The sequence below is a fragment of the Strongylocentrotus purpuratus genome, unplaced genomic scaffold (assembly GCF_000002235.5).
Source record: "Strongylocentrotus purpuratus isolate Spur 01 unplaced genomic scaffold, Spur_5.0 spur5_scaffold_6, whole genome shotgun sequence".
Lineage (NCBI taxonomy): Eukaryota > Metazoa > Echinodermata > Echinoidea > Camarodonta > Strongylocentrotidae > Strongylocentrotus > Strongylocentrotus purpuratus.
This window is the reverse complement of record NW_022145612.1, coordinates 4,939,518-4,961,961: the sequence shown is the minus strand read 5'-3', so window position 1 is coordinate 4,961,961 and position 22,444 is coordinate 4,939,518. Positions and strand designations below refer to the sequence as shown.

The 22,444-nt window shown below is 36.1% G+C and overlaps 1 protein-coding gene across 3 annotated transcripts; it reads left to right on the top strand.

Annotated features, from left to right (window-relative positions):
* Positions 1-227: 227 nt before the first annotated feature.
* Positions 228-14,599, top strand: LOC575162. 3 transcript variants are annotated; one of them, XM_030973217.1, is made up of 16 exons: positions 228-376; positions 1,200-1,384; positions 2,237-2,383; positions 2,718-2,836; positions 3,892-4,075; positions 5,152-5,276; positions 5,578-5,709; positions 6,112-6,214; positions 7,454-7,614; positions 8,435-8,542; positions 9,107-9,187; positions 10,726-10,873; positions 11,263-11,372; positions 12,047-12,220; positions 13,316-13,394; positions 14,067-14,599. In XM_030973217.1, exons 2-16 carry the CDS (start codon positions 1,225-1,227, stop codon positions 14,183-14,185), a joined length of 1,950 nt encoding a protein of 649 aa, XP_030829077.1. In that variant the 5' UTR covers positions 228-376; positions 1,200-1,224; the 3' UTR covers positions 14,186-14,599. The 3 variants fall into 3 exon arrangements, with proteins under 3 accessions (XP_030829077.1, XP_030829076.1, XP_011668076.2); XM_030973216.1 differs by having other exon boundaries at positions 229-376; positions 1,197-1,384; XM_011669774.2 differs by lacking the exon at positions 228-376 and adding an exon at positions 914-1,107 and having other exon boundaries at positions 1,197-1,384.
* The last annotated feature ends 7,845 nt before the right edge of the window (positions 14,600-22,444 follow it).

Here is a 22,444-nt window from a genome sequence, read left to right as displayed (position 1 = left end):
CAAAAATAGATAGTAAACACTGCAATTTTATGGCCTTCTAGTACATGTAAATATGTTAGCAAGACTCGTGTCACAAGACACTAAATAATCTGTTAGGTAATTTCTGTAGCCTCCATCTCATTGTTTGTCTTATAGGTTGATTACACACACCTCGGACGATTGAAGTGAACTTTAGTCCACAGAAACAGATTTGTCAATGATTAAAGGCTCGAATTTAGAAGGAATATATTAGTTTACGAACGGGTTTTAGTATTTGTAAGAACTCTGGACTGGTCACTCTAGGTCCGTGGTGGATAGCGGCACAACAATTGGAGTTATCACAAACAACAAAAAAACCAAAACGGATAAGCATTTAAAATAAACATCTGCAGAATCGGTAAGGATAAAATTCGTCTACCTTTTTTTTCCTTCAGGTTTTGAAAAACGATGCATGTGATTTGTCACGTCCAGTCGTTTATGATCGAAATATATATATATATATATTTATGTATGTTTTTATGTATGTATGATTTTATGTATGTGTATATAATATATATATATATATATATATATATATATATATATATATATATATATATATATATAGGCGTGAATAAAATGGTCTAGGAACGTGAGACGTAGCTGTACTTTACAATTTTATTACGAGCTTTCGGCTTGTGAGGCTTTCTTCAGGTTCTGAAGTGCAAACACATACAAAAACAAATACATTGTATGAACAAATATACATGGCATACAAACTTAATATCACTCAATCATATAGTCAAGCATCAATTTGCTATGTTCATGACGCTTGACTATGATTGAGTGATATTAAGTTTGTATGCCATGTATATTTGTTCATACATATTCTGGAACACCCGTTGTCATGTCAGAGTTGAGAATTCTCGCACTTATATATATATTATATATGTATTAGCTGCATTATATTAATTGTCGTTTTCATGATAACAGTGTTATGGATAATCCTGCTTTGGATATTTAAAAAACTCGTTGATAAAACCGAAGATTGCAGTGACAGCATTCACCAGCAGCAATAATAACAGTGGCTTGTTGTGGTTGTTGTTGGTTTTTATGGCGTTTTACATCGTCGTTGGCGAAGTAACAGAAGTAGGTCCTAGGTAGAATTTCTTTTTAAAATTACCATTCATGAAGATCGCTCCCAATTTTGATGATATTAAATATAATTTCTTTTCCAGAAGACCTTGCTTCTAGTTCATTTCCGAGATGGACCTACCTAGAGGACTTGTGATTGCATCTTTCCTGGTGTCGGTGTCCCTCTTCGTTGGTGGGGAACCAGACCCTAATGTCTGCATCCCAGCCCCACCCACGGGGGAGGGTCCACCCCTCCCTAAGCTACCCACTCAGTACCGTCTCAGGATAGAAGGTAAAGTATTGGACAAGGTATTCATCTATATTTGCCTTTCTCAACCCAGGGGTGCTTCATCGTTGCGTTAGTAGGAAGTAATTCCGTGAATGCTCTCTGCGCTTTGAGGCAGTCTAGCTAAAGCCATAATGAAGTATATTGATTTGTACGTGCCTTGCACATCCCCTGGTATGGATTGGTACCTAATTAATGTAGGTATTACCAATGAGATTGTACATGTATCTATCAACATAACTTATGTATATGTTGATTGCCTTATTCGTAAATATATATATATATATATATATATATATATATATGGATAACTACATAAGATCTAGATTTTGTTAATTTTGAATGTTCTGTGTTCAGTAATGGATAATGGAAGCAAAATTATGTCAGGTATAGCATTGGCATATCGACAATGAATAGATATGGGGGGGGGGTAGTGGGAGGTAACTGGTGTGGTAGATATATATATATATATATATGGATGTGAAAAGAATGCTAAAACACATCATCATTTACATTGTGACCAGTTAAAGCAATGGATATTTAGATTTCAAAAAAATTAATATAATTTTCGCCTTACTCTCCTCCTCCTTGATCAGAATGGAAAATATAGAGCGTAAACCGTTTTATATGAAAATACAAATCCTCACTATTCATTTTGCATTTCACAATTTCACTGATCTATAGTTTGTAATGTCAGTAGGTATGTTGTCTTAAATTGGAGTGAGTGTTGTTGATCTTTGTTTCATTTTCCACAAAACCGGGTGGTTTTCTTTAAATAAAAATTGTCTGTCAGTATTGATATGGTTAGGACAACACAGGCTTTTCTAATGTAAACTTGATCTCGTTTTATTTTTCCAGCTAACATTAAGAATAAGGACTACTCACTTGAGATGCAGGAGTATTTAGACGAACCAGGTAACAGAGGAGCAGCTGATACCCTGTCAAGGGGCTTTGAATCCCATACCTCTTACGACTACAAGACGGGACAGTCTATTACCACAGTCGGTAAGTCAGTGAATGGCCGTTTGGTCTATGACCAGTTCGTCTACTACCCCAATTAGTCTATTCCCATATGGTCTACACTCAGCTAGTCTACTATCCACATGGTCAAATACACATTTCGTCTATCTATCATTTGGTCTAATGACCATTTAGGCTAATAGTCACTTGGTCTACTACCTATTTGGTATATTTTTCCAATAATCAGTTAATCTAATTCCCAGTTTGTCTAAAGTTTTTTTTAAAGGGTTCATAAATCTGAAAGTTAAAAAGAATCATGTATCGGTTACGGAACCCTATTTCATCTAGTGTACTCTTTCTGATTTCCCCAATGATAAAGGTGATAGATGTTTCGTTGCCAATATGTCAACGACGCCCTTCAACCTCTATGGATTTGAACTGGTAGATGGTTCCCCTCACATCGGCGGTATCAATGATATCTTTACTTTTGGCGGAAAGGTGAGGTCATTTATTCTCTCTACTCTGGAGTAACGACACAAGTTCCTGATTAATAGAATTGTATGCCTTCTTTGTCTTTTCCTTTGTACGCCTCCTTTTCTCGTTTCCACTTTGTAATATTTAAACAAAGAATGTAAGAAAATAAACTTTGAATTACTATTATTTTATTTTTTTGTTGCATTCCGATCCGCATCCAACAAAAATACATTTCTTGATCATTTACTATTGCGTGTATTCTGTGTATGCGTGTTCCAAAAACAAACATATAAAATAAAAAATACGACATGCTAAAATTATGATATTAAGTTTGCCATATGTTGATATGCATGCCATTGTACTTCCGTTAATTTTTTTATTTCGCACGTTCAAAAGTATTCTAGTAGAAATTCATACACGTTCAAACAATATATTCAATGCCATGATGGCGCATGCGTGCGAACTTAAATAGTAACACTCTCAACTCCGGTCTCAACTTCAGTCTTTCCCTGCCAAGTGATTGGTACGTTGTAATAATGATAATAATAATAATGATAATGATAATAATAATAATGATAATGGTAATAATGATGATGTTAATAACATTAATAATGCGCATTACATCCAACAGATGGTGCTCAAGCCGCTTACAATAAACATATTAAATGTAACAACAAAATAAAATAAAACAGGATAGAAGATATTTAGGAGAAACCACTTGTCATTATACGTGTTCTTAGTTTTCTCTTAAAGTGATTTACAGTTTTTTAATGTTCCTTTCTGGATTGCTTAAAGGCATATCAACATTATTATAAACTGATTTTTGAGCGTGCCTTTTGTCGCTGCATCAGCCGTTAAAATAATTAAAAACAAAGGTCGTCCACGGTATAAGGTGAAGCTCATTCTATTTCTTTAAAATAATAATAACGTCTTTAAAATGTAGATGTGTCGTAGTCGAGTAGTTTCATCATTTGAATAAGACATACGAAGGTCGTGGATTCGAACCCCGGCATGGCACATATATCTTTGAGCAAGGCACATTATTTACATTATTATTTAAAAACCTTTGGTTCAAACAGTATAATGAGACGTACATCGGCCAGGAGTATGTGAGAGGTATCCTGACAAATCATTGGCAGAACTGTATGTACATTGAGAGCAGAAACCAGACCTACCTCCTCGACTACTTCTTCTCCATTCCAAGTCACAAGACGGCAGGAGGTGGTGCGGAAATCCCCGTCAGAGCTGTCATGAACGGAACAGGTTAGATCTACTCTTTAAGGGTTGCGATGTGATAGAACCGATTGGCAAAGGTATAGATGGTGTAGTACGGGGCAATGATTATGTAGTTTGAGCTCATGAAATCCTCAAAATGGAAAGAAATTGAGTAATTCTAATTAACAGTCACGTACAGTAAAGAATAGTACACAAAGAACTGGGTATGTAGAACTACATTGTACACTCAGAAATGTGACCTGAAAGTTTGACTTTTAAGCTCGTCTTGTCATATATTTCTTGAGACATTTCTACTATGATACTCTTCCACATTGACATACAGAGAATGAAAGAGGTCACAAGTTATGTTTCGCCTTTACCTGAACTCTGCTTGCTCTTTAACACACAGCGAAGTACTTTTCATGCTATATACATGAAAAAAGTATAATGTGGGGATACTATGGCCCAAAAAGATAGAAACATCCATTTCAACCTTATTGAACAGTATACTATTGGTTTTAGTTTTCTCATTAAAACAGTCGTCATGCACAGATTTCTCTCTGCTTCAAGCATTACGACGGCTTCAAATGAAGCAAACTTTTAAAACGACATTGCCTCTCAAAATAGCCGTAGAATCGTCTATTATCCCAAAATTGATGATCTTGATGTCATTTCAATCGATAAGAAAGATTTTTAGATATTAGCTTTGGTGTCCTTTTTAGGCGACCCTGAATACGGTTTTTACCAGAAAAGTCGTATTTCATATAACGGAAATATAATATAATATAAAATAATATAAGAGAGGCTCAGAGTGTCACCTGTCGAGTACACTCAAACAATCGAAAAGCCGATCAAATAAATGTCACCATGATCTGCAAACTTTAACAAATTGCCGGGTGTAAGTTCAATAATTTCGTAAATTAATAGAGTTTACAAAATACTTAACCCCAATTTACAGTAGTTTCTTATAAATGCTGAAGCAGAAGTTTATCATTATGGTTACATCGGTTAAATATGTTTACATTCTATTCTATTAGATATCTATAGAGAAATTGCAAACGAGATAAATTTTGCCAGGGCAATAATAATTGTCGAAGGAATCTTTCTTTTTTTCTACTCGGCAGGTCAGACGTACGTCCCCGGTCCTGGAGGTGAACCCATTCCACTCCCGACCAGGCACAGTTTTAATCACATCTATGATTTCTTTGAAGTCATACCAGGCCCCGTCACAGAGGAGAGAGCATTCGAGGTGAAACATAACAAATAATTCAGGCTAGATTTGATAACTGAATATGTAAATGTATTGAGTACTGTACGCATAAAATGTAATGCATTTGGTTGTTATGGTATCTATTAAAGTCTGTGTACATAATATTATGCAATATCTGAATGTAATGTACGCCTTAGTCCTGTGACTCGAGTCCATGTTATTGACGAAATGTATATCGAATGTTTATGACTACAAGTTATCTATCTTTCTAATTCCTTTCTGAAGTTCCTGAACATGTATACATAGTGAACTAAACTGCATTAAATGTTGAATCTTTCAGCCTCCTTTGGGATTCGTATGTGAGGATCGAATCAGTGAGCAACCATTCCCGGAGTTGTTTGACATGGATGTTTTCAATGTAGGGGTAGAGTTAGCAGTACCAGCACCGGCAAACCGTATCTATTCTATATGGGTAGGTATTCTTTCACGCCCCCCCCCCCCCCTCCCCCCCCCCCCGCCAAACAGACACACACACAACTTCTTCTCCATTCGCTACGTTCTTAAGAATGCTCGTTTAAACGATGATCTAGATTTTAACGAATTCATATTATGTACACTCAAGTAATGTTGGGTAAGAAGGGAACATGCATGTTTGTTGGGTAGATATTTGTCAATTTTACCTAAAATCGTGTAAGACTTTACACAACAAACATGTACATGTATGTTTTTTTTTACTCACACAATATTGGTTATAATTTTACTCAACTGTTTTAGTGTTACTATCTCGACTCATTTCTACGTAATGAATTTAATTGAATTGAGACTTCACATACATTGTAGTACGTACTTACCCTTATTTTTTCTCATTGAACAGGAATATTATAACTACAAAGCAAACATCGTAGCTTTCCAGTACCAGCCATGGGGTGTAGGCGAACCCACGGATCCATTAAAAGAGGTCCATGACTATAACCTTGGTAATTAACATTTCTTTGTCTTTCTAATCTCCTTTTTACACTTTGGAAACGTTCAGTATCAATGATGGTATAGGCTGCATGTAGTAAAATTATCACAATGACGTCACGTTTAATACATGAATAATTCCAATGGTCTAATCAAACGTCAACAACATGCCTTCGCAAAGTTGGTGATATCTATTTGTAATCTATAATTTTTAATTTGTATCTATTTGATTAGTAATCAAGATACTAATTTCTCCGTGATGGCAGTATTAAACTTTAGGATTTAAATTCAAGTATGCACAAATTACCTTCAAATACAATTTGTGTCTTGGTTTACTATTCCATGTTCACTTCATTCGCTCCCCTTTGTTCATTACTCTATTTTTGTTTCATCTGACTCTCCGGTTTTATTTCCCTTCATGGTTTCACCATCTGTTCTCTGGTTTACTGATGATAGGTCTTGACTTTCATACGTGAGGTTCTGGATTCGATCCTCTCTCGGCGCTCGGTGTTTTGTCCACATTTTAAAAACTTCACCTATAGGTGGGTACCTGACAATTCTGCGGCAATAACAATTGCAGGGACCGTACGATGCTCACTTATAACAATGAAGTGGCTACCCCGGGTGAATACGACCAAATCGCCATTAATCAGTATCATTCATGATATCAATAAACATCATTCATCAGTCAATGAGGTGTCGTGGTATTCACTTGACTCTCAGTCCAAGGGTTGAGGGTTCAAATGATAATTTTAGGGCCCTGATGAAGAACAGCATTGATGCTAATGAGGCTTCCCTGAGGAGACAAAAGTATTATCAAAATGTTGTATTATGTTAGGATTGATTCATGACTGAGTTTGCTGATTGACCTTGCCACGGATTCCTGCAAGGTTGGACCCACCCCTGTCTATACAGGTGACGCTGGGTGTGATTTCTACCCCGGACCCCAATTTAAATAATTACCTTCAAATCTCACTGTCTTTCACCTCAAATTCATTACAATCGTATGTTTAGAGCCAGAAAGGTGTTAACTATGTGTTAAAATATACGAGTGAACGCCCTTCCGGTTCCAAGGAGATAGTTTCGAATTCACCGATTCAAGTTCACTTCATTTGCACCTCCACCCCCCTTTCATCATTCTATTTTTGTTTCATTTGTCTCCATACAGTTTTTATTCGCGTTTTCATTTCATAATCTTTTTTGTTAAATATTGACCTCCATTAATCAATCTTAATTATTTTGGATTGATTCAGGATTGAGTTTTCAGATTGATATTGCCAAGAGTTCCTGCAAAGTTGGTCCCATCCCTGTCTATACGGGTGAGGCTGGGAGTGATGATGGTGAACATGTCTACCTTAGATCAATCTCAAGTTTCCTCCAACTCGGCAAAGTCAACTGGGTTTACGAAGGTCAGGTAAATACATGAGCATAGAAATTGAGACTTTTTCAAGACTTTTGTGTTGGTACGATTAATCCAAACCTCCAAAGTATGGAAAATGATGAGGGTTTTGGAAATCTAATTTTAAGGATAAGCTGACCAGCTCAAGAGAAACCAGGAGCAGATGATTACAGGGCAATTCCGTCCGTCAAAACCTCTTGTTATGACCATTGACTGGTATTACTATAACGTTATTAATGGTTATATCAAGATCTGTATAATTTGGGGAAGAAACAAATTGGGAAGAAACAAGTGGAGAAAAGTCATACTGGACACGTACCAGGGAATTTTGAGAGCCATAATACAAGGTTAACGTCTTTTGGTTCTCAGCAGATAAACCCTATTTCAAAGGGAACTTGCTTTCGTGACCACAAACTGCTTAAATTGCTTATGCTATAAAAGTTTACTAGAAGTCTAACATTGTCATACACAGATTGCAACTTTTGCAGCGATTTCTGTGCGTTTTAATCAAATATTCTTTTTCTAATTTCTGCTTTCTATAAAGAAAAAAATAAATAGCAATTGCAATGTAATGTTTAGGTTAAATCATACATATACCTGTTTGTTTGTTTGATGTGTGTTATTTTTGTTTACACAATTGCGCCTTCAGCATTTGATTTCAAGTGCAAGATGGCGCCTTTAAATAAAAAATGTCTTATATTATTTTTCATTATTATAATTATTGTTGTTATAAGTAATATTATTACTATCATTATTATTACTATTCATTTTTTTAAAGTGTCATATTAACTATTTAATTCCCCCTTACTAATTCGTATGATATTTGATGTTTCAGTCCATTAGAAGGAAAATTCCTGTGGAATCTTGGATCGCCCAAATCAATGACTACGACGCCGGACCCGGTATGACCTCAAATATGACCTTGGAATATTTCTTTGCAAATGTAAGTATTTATTCTTCTTTTCTTAATTGATTTTACCAAAAATGTGACAGATTAAAAAATAATTATCATAAAGAAATGTGAATATTAAGCGCGTTTCAACATTCAAAGAATTGGATCTTAACATTGATAATAACGATGTAACATGTTACGCGCATTGAAGTAATAATGCGTTATTATAATGTAAAATACTAAATACGCATGATGAGAAAGAAAAACGTATGTAAGACTACCTTTTTCAAAAATGTTTGATTTATTGATGAAAAGCAGCTGAGAATTCAGATAAGTCAAAGTAACATAAAGTGAAATAAGATCATGATTTATTTGAATGTCACACATTTTACTAAATATAGAAGTAGATGCGATATAAATTAAAAATGATTTACAAGTTAACATAATCCCAAGGACTATCGAAGAAAGCTTTGTCCAACTCTTTTTGCATCAACGTCCTTATTAAATATTTTTAAAAACGCCATTTTTTGCCGCGTCATAACTGAACGAGGCTTAATGAATGAACAAATAAGTATTGATATTCTGAATTAATCTACCCGATTCATTTCTCAACAGGAAAGTTGGAGCTCAGCAGCTAAATTCCATCATGCTGTAAACCATATCCCCGTAGCGCTCGACGTCTCATACACCATAAAGGTAAAAAGTGATGGGATCTTTCCTTGTTTATTGAATTGAATTGAATTGATTCGAGTTTATAGGGTTTATCGATAATAATTCAAATTCCCTAACAGCTGATGAATTTACAAATAAAACTGCAACATATAAAATGCATGTAAATAGTCCAATGCGAAATAGGAACACAAAACATTAAGACATTTATTCGTGTGAATGGTATGATAAAGATAATTAAAAGAAGACGAAGAAGGGGAAAGGGAAAGAAGAGAAATAGAAGAAGAAGAAGAAGAAGAAGAAGAAGAAGAAGAAGGAAACATAGTTGATAATAAAATAATAGTTTTCAACATTGTTGATAGGTTTATAGGACCAGTTATAAAATTCAATATACAAGTAATAAAACCACTTCTGACCAGTGTAACAGATGTAGATATGTTTTGATTAATTCATTATCTTTGTAAATAAAGCATTAAAATGATTTCTATCTAGGCTTAGATAGAGACAGACTTAATTGTTCATTGTCCTGTATGGAGATTCATCTTGTTTACATGCAATACAAAAAGAGAACATATTATATACCTAAACAAAATTATTGATAACATGTGATGGTATTGGCCTATATAGGAACAATTTTTGTTGAAAAACAGAGAGAGATAATTTAATTTGATAATTCTTATATCATATTATTATTGTTGTTATAGTTTATTTAATGTTCTTTAACGTTATTATCGTTATCACAATCATAAATAGAGAGGTTTGTGAATCTCAATATTAACGTTATTATCATTATTACTATTATTATTATGATTAGGCTGTACATGTATTAGTATCATCAACATCATTATTGTTATTTCATTTTCATTATTATCATTATTATCATTACTATCATTAAAAGTATTATTACTATTATTATTGTTATTATCATTATTATAACCATCATCATCATCATCATACCTAAAAAAGGACATAAATAAAACGGTATTTCCCCATACTTTGCCAATATTATTATACAACTTGATACCAATGTTCGTCTTTTCATCTTTATATTAACAAAAACTTTGAAGTAAAGCCCTTGACGGTTCAACAATATCAGTGTGTCCTTTGATTTCGAATCACCTATATCCAATTTCTATAGAATGTATAATACTTTATGTTTTCCTTCCCTTTTCCAATGCTTTTTGGATTTCTCCCATTTAAAAGCGGGCCTTTGTGTTTGTGGTATAACATATCCTGATTTTACATTGATAATAATAACAAAAATAACAATACTATTGATAATAACTGTAATAATAATAAAAGATGATGAATATGATAATAATAATGATAGTGTGTTCCTGTGTAGCGCTAATGTCTGTCAGACTTTACACTCCTGTCTCACCACACACCGAATTATAAAATTATTATAAACATTTACATGAATATATCGAAATTCGGTATCATTTAAACTGGAAATAATTTTTTGTTATAATGCATACATTGCTTTTTCCTTTTTAAACGGATCATTTGATCCAACTATTATCGATATATCAATGTTTTCTTTCTCGTATCTTTCTTTCAAACAGGGGAATATACCTATTCCAATCAAATCGAGCGTGTCGCAGCATTTCTTCGCTCTCAATTACGACGCGTTTAACCCTTACATGACAGATGTTAGTGTGTGCTATGATTCAAAGGACAGCAAGGAGCTCGCCATAGACATGGAGCAAAAATGTTAGTCCTTGTATTATCAATTTCTTTTAGGTTATTTCTAAAGTTAAAGATGTTTACTCTCTGTGAGTCAGTCTTATGGGAATAGCTTTCTGGGAAAGGCTCTTTAAAAAATCTCGACGGTGTGATAGATATTTCGTGTTTAGAAAATATACCTGACCCATTATTCATTATTTCCTAGGCAAAATCTTAAATTAAGCGTTTGTCCCCCCCCCCCCCGTCCACCCCACCCCCATCCTTTCTTTCTCCCCCCCTTCTCTCTCTCTCTCTCTCTCTCTCCCTCTCTCTGGACATATCCATTAAAATTTGTCTGCCTGCACATTCCCCAGTTTCTCACTTCACCTTCATAAATCTCGGTATTAATTTTGTTTTGTTCTAATTGTGCCCAACAGATATCTTTGATGTATACGTTCAAAATAGCACAAACTCTTTCTACTTTGGAGTGGTTAACAGCTTGGCTAAAGCAGCTAACGTAACTGCATCTAGAATCTCTAGTCCTCTGGTGAGTAATGTACCAAATTAACATATTATTGAGTCAGCCGTTTAGGGGGGACAATCATGATACCCCTCCCGTTAAATTAAAGGTAAGACAAGTTCCCCAACAGCGAACCGCCGCCCCGGTTTGACCATTTCATTTGTGAGAATCAACATTGGGTGTTCCCCCTTAAAATATATGACCATAATCTGCGAAACCTGTAGTTTTCGAAGACAAAATCATAAGAGTTATTGCTTTAGGGGATATATTATGACCTTTAAAAAAGAAATATAAGTCCAGTGAGACCAGTCACTGCCAAACGCATGTGAACATTACAAAATGTAGGAATACTCTATAAGGAGTAGAGATGGTGCACACTTCTATGTTTGCTTAAAATCGTGCAATCGTCTCGTGTCCGAAAAACAAACAACTCATTGATTTTTGATTTTTTTTTTTTTTTTTTTTTTTTTTGGGGGGGGGGGGGGTAAATACACAAAGAGGCTACCGAGGGATCAGATCAAATGAAACATTTTAATTTAAAGACTATTTTTCTTTCCTTGACACTTACAACGTGTACTATACTTCTACGTCATCAACAGTTTATTTCTGAATAACAATAAAAGAGGCGATATTGTAAATTGTATCTCTCTATCTCTCTCTCTCTCCCCCTCTCTCTCTCTCTCTCTCTCTCTCTCTCTCAGGCTATCGAAGGCAGTAGCGGATTAATGACGATTTACTTCAAACTCCTCGGGATACCACCTGTACAGGGAGACGTCGTCAACATGACACAACAAATCACTCTCGACGAGTCTCATCAGAAACTCGACAAATCCATAAATGAGGGATTGATGATCACATTCAGGAGCGAGGGACAGGTATGTTTACCCCCCCCCCCAACAAGAAACACACACACACACACACACACACACACACACACACACATACGTAAACATAATTATTCCCGCACCCCCTGTGCTAATTATGTTTAATTATACGAATATGCTAAATGTGATGGCATGGCAATTATTCGAGTTTTATAGAATGCTTTGAATAGATCCAGGGATATGTGAGTTTAAATTGTGCAAACTTTATTTTTAGAATGTGGTCTTTACACTCTAAGAAAAAAGGGTGCAAATTAAGAGTTTGCACCCTTTACATAAAAATGAATCCTATTGAAGGAAAAGGGGTTCAAAAAAGGGTGCAATATAAGATTTTACACCCTTCCCACAAAAATGAACCCTATCGACCAAAAAAGGGTGCAAAATAAAAGTTTGCATATTGCATGCATATTCATGATTACTTTCCACGTGTTCACATAAAAATACATTTATCATGATTTGTTAAGCAAATTATGACAATGTACATCAATTTTGTGATTTGTATTTTCCTTTGGCAATCATTAACTAATATATTGTTTTGTCTGATCATGTTACAATTACATTTACGTTTTAGCAATAGATATATCGATTATACTAACCAAGAAACGTCATGCATGTTTAATATGTATTTGTGTACGAGCAGATTTTACCAGTATTCCTCGATGATGGGTGCAGGATTGCATCTTTTAAAGGGTGCAGGATTGAACCAATAAAGGTGCTGCTATTGCATCGGTTTGAACCCCTAATGGAGCATGAACCATTCAGGGTACTAACATGTCTCCTGAAAGGTTCAATCTGGCACCCTTTTAAAGGGTGCAGGATTTAACCCCTAATGGTGCTGCTATTGTTGCATCGGTTTGCACCCCTAAAGGTGCATACTTGCACCATTTTTTCTTAGTGTGTAAGATAAAACACTCTTTCGTTTGTTGTGTGTATTTACAATAATGTCTATATCGTTCAAGAGCTAAATAAATGCATTTCTAAAACGATTTTGGTTTGCTGTGCAAATGAATTGTTAAATGTATGGAGTAGAACCGTCTCGGTATTGTAATGACTACCTATATCAAATCGGTCTCTGTGATTTTGTTTTAGATCGTTGATCTACCAGTTGCAAGAAAGAGTCTTCGAGCCGATTTCGTTGCACCTGTAACGTCGGGAGGATTCTCTGTGGGTAAGGGGGAAAAAGATTAATATAAATTTAAAATGTTATTGTAATATACACAAAATGAAACTGAAATCACAAATGAAGTGATTGTTGGTGGTTATAAGAATGTAACATATCTTGATCTCGATTACTGTACAACTATCTAAGGAATGAAACATTTTATATATATATATATATATATATATATGAGGTGGTGAACTACGGCAATTTTTTAAATAATAATGACGTAAGTGTATTAATACACTTTACATTTATGTATCCTATAACACAGAGCTCAGTGAATGCGCGTAGTATAGGACAATAATTGTTATAAAACATACCGCCGCAGCTTTCCACTTCATAAATGAACAAGCCTTTAATAAGGTTAATGATATTTACAAATTAAATATGGACAGGCTTTTTCAAGTATTTGTTGTTGATATTTTCTATTTAAACGTAAACAGAGGTTAATAACGCGGATTTTCAAAAGCACAACTACAGAAATAAGGATATCAGGTAAAATAAACTAATAATAGGATATCTGAAAGGATAACAAATATATATATTCTTCAAAAACGTCCTTGCCGTTTGCACTATGATTTGATAAATAATGATTTCAAAATTAAATTGTGGAAAAATTAAACTCTATTTTTGAATTGTATGGAAACTAATAAAATACATGTTTGTTTTTCTTTTCAGGTGCTCTAGTTGGGATGGGCATCGGTATGTTCGTATTAGGAGTACTAATCGCTGTGGGCGTGGTCTTCGGAATGTCCCGTATGTCTAAGGGTCCGTTCTCATACAAGACCCAAGAATAAGAGATCTTTTTAAGGCTCGTGCAGATGAGGTGGTAAATCGCGGCGGTTTTTGTTTGGTTTTTTTGTTTTTACAATGACGTAAATGTAATGTACGCTTCTATTTTCGTTTTTTATAACACAGAATTCAGTGAATTATATAAGCTTAAATACATTTTGATGTGCGCAAGCGACATTCATTTACACGTTAAAAAGAAAAGCTGTGGCTTTTTTTGCAGCGGTTTACCGCGTCATAGCCTATCTGAAAAAGCCATTATGGTCCAGTGAAGAATTTGAATTTGAATTTATTAACAACAACACATCACAATAATGACAGTTAATCTGAACAACCATACAATGCAAATAATAATACTGATACATGTATACGTAACATAAGAATAATATTGATTGAACAGTAATGGTTTTAAAACGATATTTAGACATAGCTCTGCATACTATTAAATGTACAAAAGATATATACGTGAATATGTGTATTACTATAATTTAGGTGAAGTTGTTAATGGGAACTATAAGTTAGCACAAGTGCTAGCCGAGCCTAGTTCCATTCTTTGGCAAGATTTTTTTTTTAAATTTGTTTATACGAATATGAATGTAAAACTTGTTTGTTTTGTATTTACTTATATACAACAAAATAATACAGTTTCATGTAACTTTTAAGAGCTTTTACTTACACAATTAATGAAGGTTTGTCGATATTATCTTTGTATGTAAACCCTAATAGCAGATACATTTTAAAAATATCAATTTTTCTTGTAAAAGTGCATCAGTAAATAAATTATTAAAAAACAAAATATCAGTTGTCAAATAAATCAATCGTATTCTCATATCCTCATCTCCAATTTTACTTTAATTGCATTAAACTTACAAGTAATACAAGCAACCTAAAGTGATTTAATAGATTTTGTCATTTGTGTGTATACACTAACCTTTATGTTTATTCAAATACCTTTTTATTATTATCATCATTATATTTCTTGTAAACAAAACCGACATTGAGTACTGTGAAATGTGAAATATGAAAAATAATTCGTACTGAACCGAACTATCTGTTGGTGTGTCTAGTGAGTCTGTGTGTGTGTAGTTACCCCGAAAGGTGTGCATGTGTACACAAGTTACAACAAATTTCATTACTAAAGAACCATTTTGTTCATATACATGTACATGTGTGCAAGGATCCTACATAAAAATTTACATGAATGACAGCATAGACTAGATATTTCCTTTTTTTCGTATGGTTTATTATCTGGTATACCCCCCCCCCCCACCCAATCAAACAAAAACAAAAACAAAATGTTTGGAACTTTAAGTACACCCACAACAAAAAGTGAGTCACCCTTACTCAAATTGATGAGTCACTGGTTTGTCCGTACAGCGAAACACTTGAAGGATCATGTGAGTCACTATGACTCGATACAAATGAGTCTTATTTATCTAAGAGACTCATTTGTATCGAGTCATAGTGACTCACATGATCCTTCAAGTGTTTCGCTGTACGGACAAACCAGTGACTCATCAATTTGAGTAAGGGTGACTCACTTTTTGTTGTGGGTGCATCATGACATAGACCCCCCCTACTCCCTAGGCCTATCACACACATACCATGCCAGAGTCACTGTCCACATTTGCAATGGAAAATATATCCTAAAATATCACATTTTAGCGATGTAATCGGTGGTCCCGCTACCCGAATCTGAAAAATCTACTTTGTACGCAAGTCTTAACTTGAGATTTATTTGTCACCCATACTGTCACGAAACAATCTTGAATTAATTCGTTTTACATCAAATAACAAGGATCTAGGAGTTTCGTTGTATAAAACAATGATGCAAGATCATGCATGTTTTCATTCGACACGGCTTCGTGCGATCAGGGAGGTGAAAGAAAAGGAGGCGAAACTCTTGTAATTTATTCAAACGCATTCTTGAGTTCTAAAGCGTAACAATGGGATGTGTAACATTCCACTTGGCTTTGAAGTTCCATGCTCCGAACCGCGCTTCCACTGCGGGGACTTTCGGAAGCCAGGCACCAGTTTTACATTTATTACAAAATATTAAATTACCGGCAAAATTTTAGTGTAAATCAAAAACTTTATATGGGGATTTTATTGGGAATAGTGCATCAAACAAATTTTAAAATTTAAAACTCCGTCCTTCCTTTAATTTGTGTGCCAGAGTTGGTAAAAGAAAAATTACATCCTGTCAAAAACTCAATATTTTAGGATGATGCGCTAATTTGTGCATGCTTTAATGTCCCGTTATTTGATCCATGGTTTACAATCTTCAATAACATTAAGTTTGCTAATGCGTGTTTTCGCGTGTTTTTTTGTATTTTTCAAGTTTAAAAAAGGATGAAAGTACACAAGTTTGTGTTCGCTTGTTCTAGTCTTTACACATTCAACAATGGATGAGAAATCATTGGAAGGGACAGCGAACAGTTGCAGTGATACCATTTTCTGATGTAGGAATTCTAACTCCTGAAATGTCATGCGCTCTTTTATCTCACCTGCACCTGGTCAACAGTTGCAGATTAGCGCATAACTTTTCGGCGGCTTGGAGCATGGGGTCAAAGGAGAGCGGCTTGATTCCAGTCCTTCTCTATCACGTCCCTGGTGCGATACAGTAGAATCTGTATAGTTAAGTTACACACAGCCTCATCAACTCGAGTGCGGATATCGTAAAATGAACGCATGCATCATTTGTATAATAATCAGAAGATTCAGCCCACGAATCCAGTCATAAAAATCATCGTTTAAAACCATATGAATAATTATGCGTACCAATTTTTCACTAGCTGCAGTCAAAACTCTTCTGAATCCAAGATATAAGATGGCGACGTCGCGTCGTCGATCGGGAATTCAAATATGGCTCGAGAATGCGCATTTTGGATGACGTCACGAAAGCATGCGCGCGCATGTATACAGCCTCACTTTCAAGTTGAATCACTTTTTTCTTCTAAAATGCTCTTATGTCGATCTTGACTCATTTTTTACGACCATGTGCCAGTCGAAGCATTTTGCAAATGCGTCAGCTCATGATTGACACACTGGTGAAATATAAATGAGTCAATAGAGACTCATTGGTTGTTACTAATGAGTCAATTTACACCTGACTCACGAAAATTATGCTTAAATGTGTCAAATGACTCACTTTTTGTTGTGGGTGTATGATCAATTATTATCTATATAAGTCTTCCAAGTGGTAAATCAGTGTATTATATCTTTAGCGCTACCCGGATGACAGATCAATAATGTTTTCGTGTTGCTCTATCATCCGGGAACTTCAACTGAATTTGGAACCAGAAAAGGACATGATTGGAATGGTTCTAGGACCTAGGACACCTACCCCCCGGACAGCCACCCCGGAAAACCCATCCCTATCAAATACCCCCTAGGACAACTACCCCATAGGACAACTACCCCCTAGGGCAACCATCCTCTAGGACGACTACCCCCCCCGGGACAACTACCCCACGGACAACTCCCCAGACAACTATCCCCTAGGACAACTACCCCCGGACAACTACCCCTAGGACAACTACCCCATAGGACAACTACCCACGGACAACTACCCCCTGGACAATAACCCCTACGACAACCATCCTCTACATCCTCTAGGATGACTTCCCTCCGGATAACCATCCTAGGGCTAGTTGTCTGGGAGTTAGTTGTCCTGTTGGTAGTTTCCCTGGGGGGGGGGTAGTTGTCCTGGGGGTATTCGTCCTAGAGGGTGGTTGCTCTAGGGGGTAGTTGTCCTAGGGGGTAGTTGACCTAGGGGGTGGATGACTGAGGTCTATTCGCTATTCATAAGGACCGTTATTCATAAGGACCGCTATTCATAACGTGGAACTTCCCATACCTGCAGGTATTTCATAATGGGAGAAGAGGGTCGCTATTCATAAAGAAATAAGGACCGTTAATCATAAGGGTCGCTATTCATAATTCATATTGAGGGTCATTAATCATGAGGACCGCTATTAATAATACGAAATTGGGGTCGCTATTCAATTTACATTGGGGGTCACTACTCATAAGGATAACTATTCATAACACGAAATGAGGGTCTCTATTCATAATACGAATAGAGGGTCGCTATTATGATACAAAATTAGGGTCGCTATTCATAATAAGAGTGGAGGTTCGCTATACATAATGCGAAATGAGGGTCGCTATTCATAATACGAAATGAGGGTCGCTATTCAAAATAGGAATAGAGGTTCGCTATTCATAATACGAAATGAGGGTCGCTATTGAGTTTGAGTTGAGTTTATGCCACGGATAGAAAAACAGCACTGTCTCTTCTTGGCCGTAGCTGACTCACTTTATTTTCTGATCATATACTATAGATCGCAACATCAGCGACACTCTGCTCCTATTATGAATAGCGATAGCGACCCTCATTTCGTATTATGAATAGCGACCCGCTTCTCTTAATATGAATAGCAACCCTTGTGAATAACGACCCCGATTTTGTATTATGAATAGCGACCCTCTTCTCATATTATGAATACCGACCGTCTTCTCTGATTATAGCGGTCCTTACGGATAGCGGACCTTATGAATAGCGGTCCTTATGAATAGCGAAATTGACCCGTTCCTGGGGGTGGTAATCCGGGGGTGGATGTCCAGGGGGTAGGTGTCCGGATACGGATAGGGTTATTTACCGAGGTAAGTCAAACTTCGGTACTATAATAAGGGACAATGCCAAAAGTGAAAAGTTGCAAAATGCACTGATCTTTTTCGACTGTGCACTCAAAATGCCATATTGTCTGGGCCGTTTCAATAACTGTTGTTAACTGAGGTTTGATGCTTCAGAAAAGTGAGGACCAAAAAGTAGCGACTTTTGCTTGACACGTCACCATACTGCATGAATGTCAATTTCAAATTATTCGGAATTTCTTGTGCTGCTATCAAAGTCCCCATGAAATCGTGGACCAACTCCTTTTCTCTCATGGAATTCAACTGGTGGCAAGTGAAATTTTAAATGCGAGCTGCGCGATAGATAAGAGCGAAGAGCAATTGCTTTGCTCGTCGAATTGAATATTAACCCTAATGTTACCCTGAATCCTAAACGTTTAACGTAACCCGAAGCCTAACCCACATTCCTTATCATAATGTGTAGGTCTACAAAATTAGTTTACTGATCAAAATTGATATCTTATCATGTGTATTCATTAAAAGAGCTTGAATAAATTATGAGGTTGTCCACAATTCGTTGCAAAGACCTATCTAACTATTACCTCCATTCAGTGGCGGATCCAGCCGGCGGCAGGAGGGGGGGGGGGGCCCAATTCGTGATAATTTTTTTTTTAGCGCCGACTCAGCCGGCTGGTGAATAAGCGGAGGGGGGGGGGTAAGAGCCATTTTTTTTCGTCCAGTTTTTGAGGCAAAATTTAGGGCCGATTCAGCTGGCCGATGATTAAGCGGGGTAAGGGGCGGGGGGTAAGAGCACTTTTTTTTTTTATCCAGTTTTAGAGGAAAAATTTAGCGCGGACTCAGCTGATCGGTTAATAAACGGGGGGGGGGGGGGGGGGAAGGGGGGAGGGGGGGGAGGGGGAACTTATTAAAAAGAGGTTAAATTTACGTTATTATCCTATTTTTTTTACCGTTTTGGGGGGTTAGGGGGGCCGGGCTGGAAAAATCGCCACGTGGATCCGCCCCTACCTCCATTGCCATTCTACGTTATAAATATTCGGGTCAGAGACATTTAGCGACAGCAGAAAATGTTTGCCGATTGGTAGTCATTTCATGGAGGTCTAAATAGTTCCCTCCCGCAGATATTAAACGTGTGAAGGAACTATTTATAAAGGCGCATGATTTAGCCTATGACCGTGCTCATGTCACAACTATCTCTCTCAATTCATTATGGTCACGTCTACATTAGTATACAGTATACACCCACATTTGTGATCTCTGGCCAAAGTTTTCGTCCATGGTTATGTATGGCGAAGAATTCGTCTCCTTTTGTTATCTTTTAGTTTCCCAAGTAGGCCTAGTTGGTGCGTCTTGCACATCCATCCTAGAATACCCCCACCGCGCATTCGTTTCATTACGTGGTGTTCTGAGGGGTCACAAAACTTACTTTAAAACTATCAGATAAAGACCAGTTATGGTCATGCGATTGCAATGTGAAAGAAACGTTGTGTAATCGATCAGAAAAGGTTGATCATTTAGCATATAAGTATTGGTGTGTACTGCAAGGTTCTGGAATCATCAAAATAATAAGAAATTTGGCCCTGTCCTGAGTAAAGTTACAAACACTTTACACAGAAAGATGTATATAGGACACGTGCGCGATATCTATCCGGTCCAAATAAATATAATAATTTACCAAATATATAAATTAGTAGGCGGTTTCTTGGCAAAATTTGTATCATAGCGTATTAGTCAAAACATATTCTTTCATATGATTGGTAACAAGAGCTTCCATTTCAGTTTTTGAAAGGGGGGCGTTTCCAAAACCTGTCTTCACCTTTACAAAATCTTAACATCTTTCAGTTAATAACCTTATTATTTTTCTTGTTATCCCTTGTTGTTCATAGTTTTCTTATTGCTATCCCCCTCATCCCAAAGCACTACTTGCCCTAGTCTAGTTCTATATAGGGTCCAGAACTAGACTATACTTGCCCGAGCAAGCGAGTTGTTTGTCTCTTCGTTGTGGACCAGAAATAATTTCGGAGAAGAGGCGACAAGTGCAGGGAAATAATACAACTGGAGTTTTTCTGTCGTGACAAACATTCCAAATAATAACAACCTATATCTAAATAATTTAAGGATTTTTCCTCTCCCCCCCCCCTCTTGTTCTCCCTCTCTCTCTCTCTCTCTCTCTCTCTCTCTCTCTTTCCCTATCTCTCTCTTATTGATGCTAAAAGGTTTGGTTTCTAGAACTTGTGTGTAACCTATATGTTTCGTCGCATGATAGTTAGTAATTAAGAGATATGTGTTTAAAGGAACCTTGCTTGATGTCTAACGTTTCTGTACACGACTTACACCGTAACTAAGCAATACATGCACTTCTATCTGTGATTATATTTGAACAGTAGAGATTAAAGCAAAACAAAACAGAAAAATAAGTCCAATAGGCGTGTCTACAAAGATGGTGTTATTCACTAGATCTGGTTATGCAATAGTGACACAAATTGTTTATTCTGAATGGTAGATCTTGTAAATAATAGTAATTAAGTCTTAAGAGGTTTGACGGTGTGACTGACTATGTGCGGCCATTTTGTTTCCCTGTAATGTATGTCAGAGCATTTTTATCAGTTATTAATATTAAAAAAAACTAAACTGGATCTAGATTGATGTTCATTCATATAAAACGTCCTCGATATTGTTTTGTAGTAGATCAATGCTAAAAAGTTCTTTCAGTTGAAAAGGTACTATATCATGTAGGCTAGTCTGCTCTCTCTCTCTCTCTCTCTCTCTCTCTCTCTCTCTCTCTCTCTCTCTCGTGGAACTCCTGACTAAAGGATGTTACGCATTAATAAGTTGTTTTCAAGATGGATCGTACATAACTGTTAGAGAGAAGTTTTATTCAGCAGGAATTGATGAATACGACTGAATGAATTATGCATTTCGTCAATGCCTCAAAGAGTCTCTCTATCTTTCTTTTTGTCTAAATTTTCTTCCGCACCTTAATACTTTTAAACTTACATCAGATTGATTTTGGTTTAATTTACACAACTACAGAAGATATATGTAACCTACTTCAAACAAAACTATCGCACTTGACTCTGTTTGCTTGTTGGGTCTAAGCATGATAGTCAAGCTGAAACAAATGGGGCTGCTACATAACGATCCCATCCTGACCTATATCCACTCTGGAAAACAAAACGAATGGATTTAGTATCAATTAAACCAGAGAGGGAGGGGGAGGGGATAAGCCTAAGGAGTTAGGGATGAGGAAAGGAAGTGGGGTTTCGGGATAGATTGTGTTTTAATAAAAGAAAACTCAACATTTCAATTCTGTTTGATATGTTGAAAAATATGAAACTCATTTTTTGTTATATATTTTTTTTTTTAAGTATTCAGTCTTTTTCTGAAAAGGTCATTGTTTTGTTCCAGTTTTGGGTTAGAAATAATTGTGAAGTGCCGTAATATTTTTCTATTATGTGATTATGATTTATTGTCGTTCTATACATTGAGAAATGATGAACCATGAATTATGTTGTATTTATTAAAAAAATTGATAAAATAGCTTTGTTATAATTATGTTGCAGTTTTGTATAAACTATGTTATGTACGAAAAAGAATCGGAGCTTTGAGAA

Coding starts and splice junctions, on each gene's coding strand:
- LOC575162 (XM_030973217.1), top strand. CDS start 1,225: ATGGACCTACCTAGAGGACTTGTGATTGCATCTTTCCTGGTGTCGGTG. Junction 1,385..2,236: donor GTACCGTCTCAGGATAGAAG/GTAAAGTATTGG, acceptor TTATTTTTCCAG/CTAACATTAAGAATAAGGAC. Junction 12,221..13,315: donor CATTCAGGAGCGAGGGACAG/GTATGTTTACCC, acceptor ATTTTGTTTTAG/ATCGTTGATCTACCAGTTGC.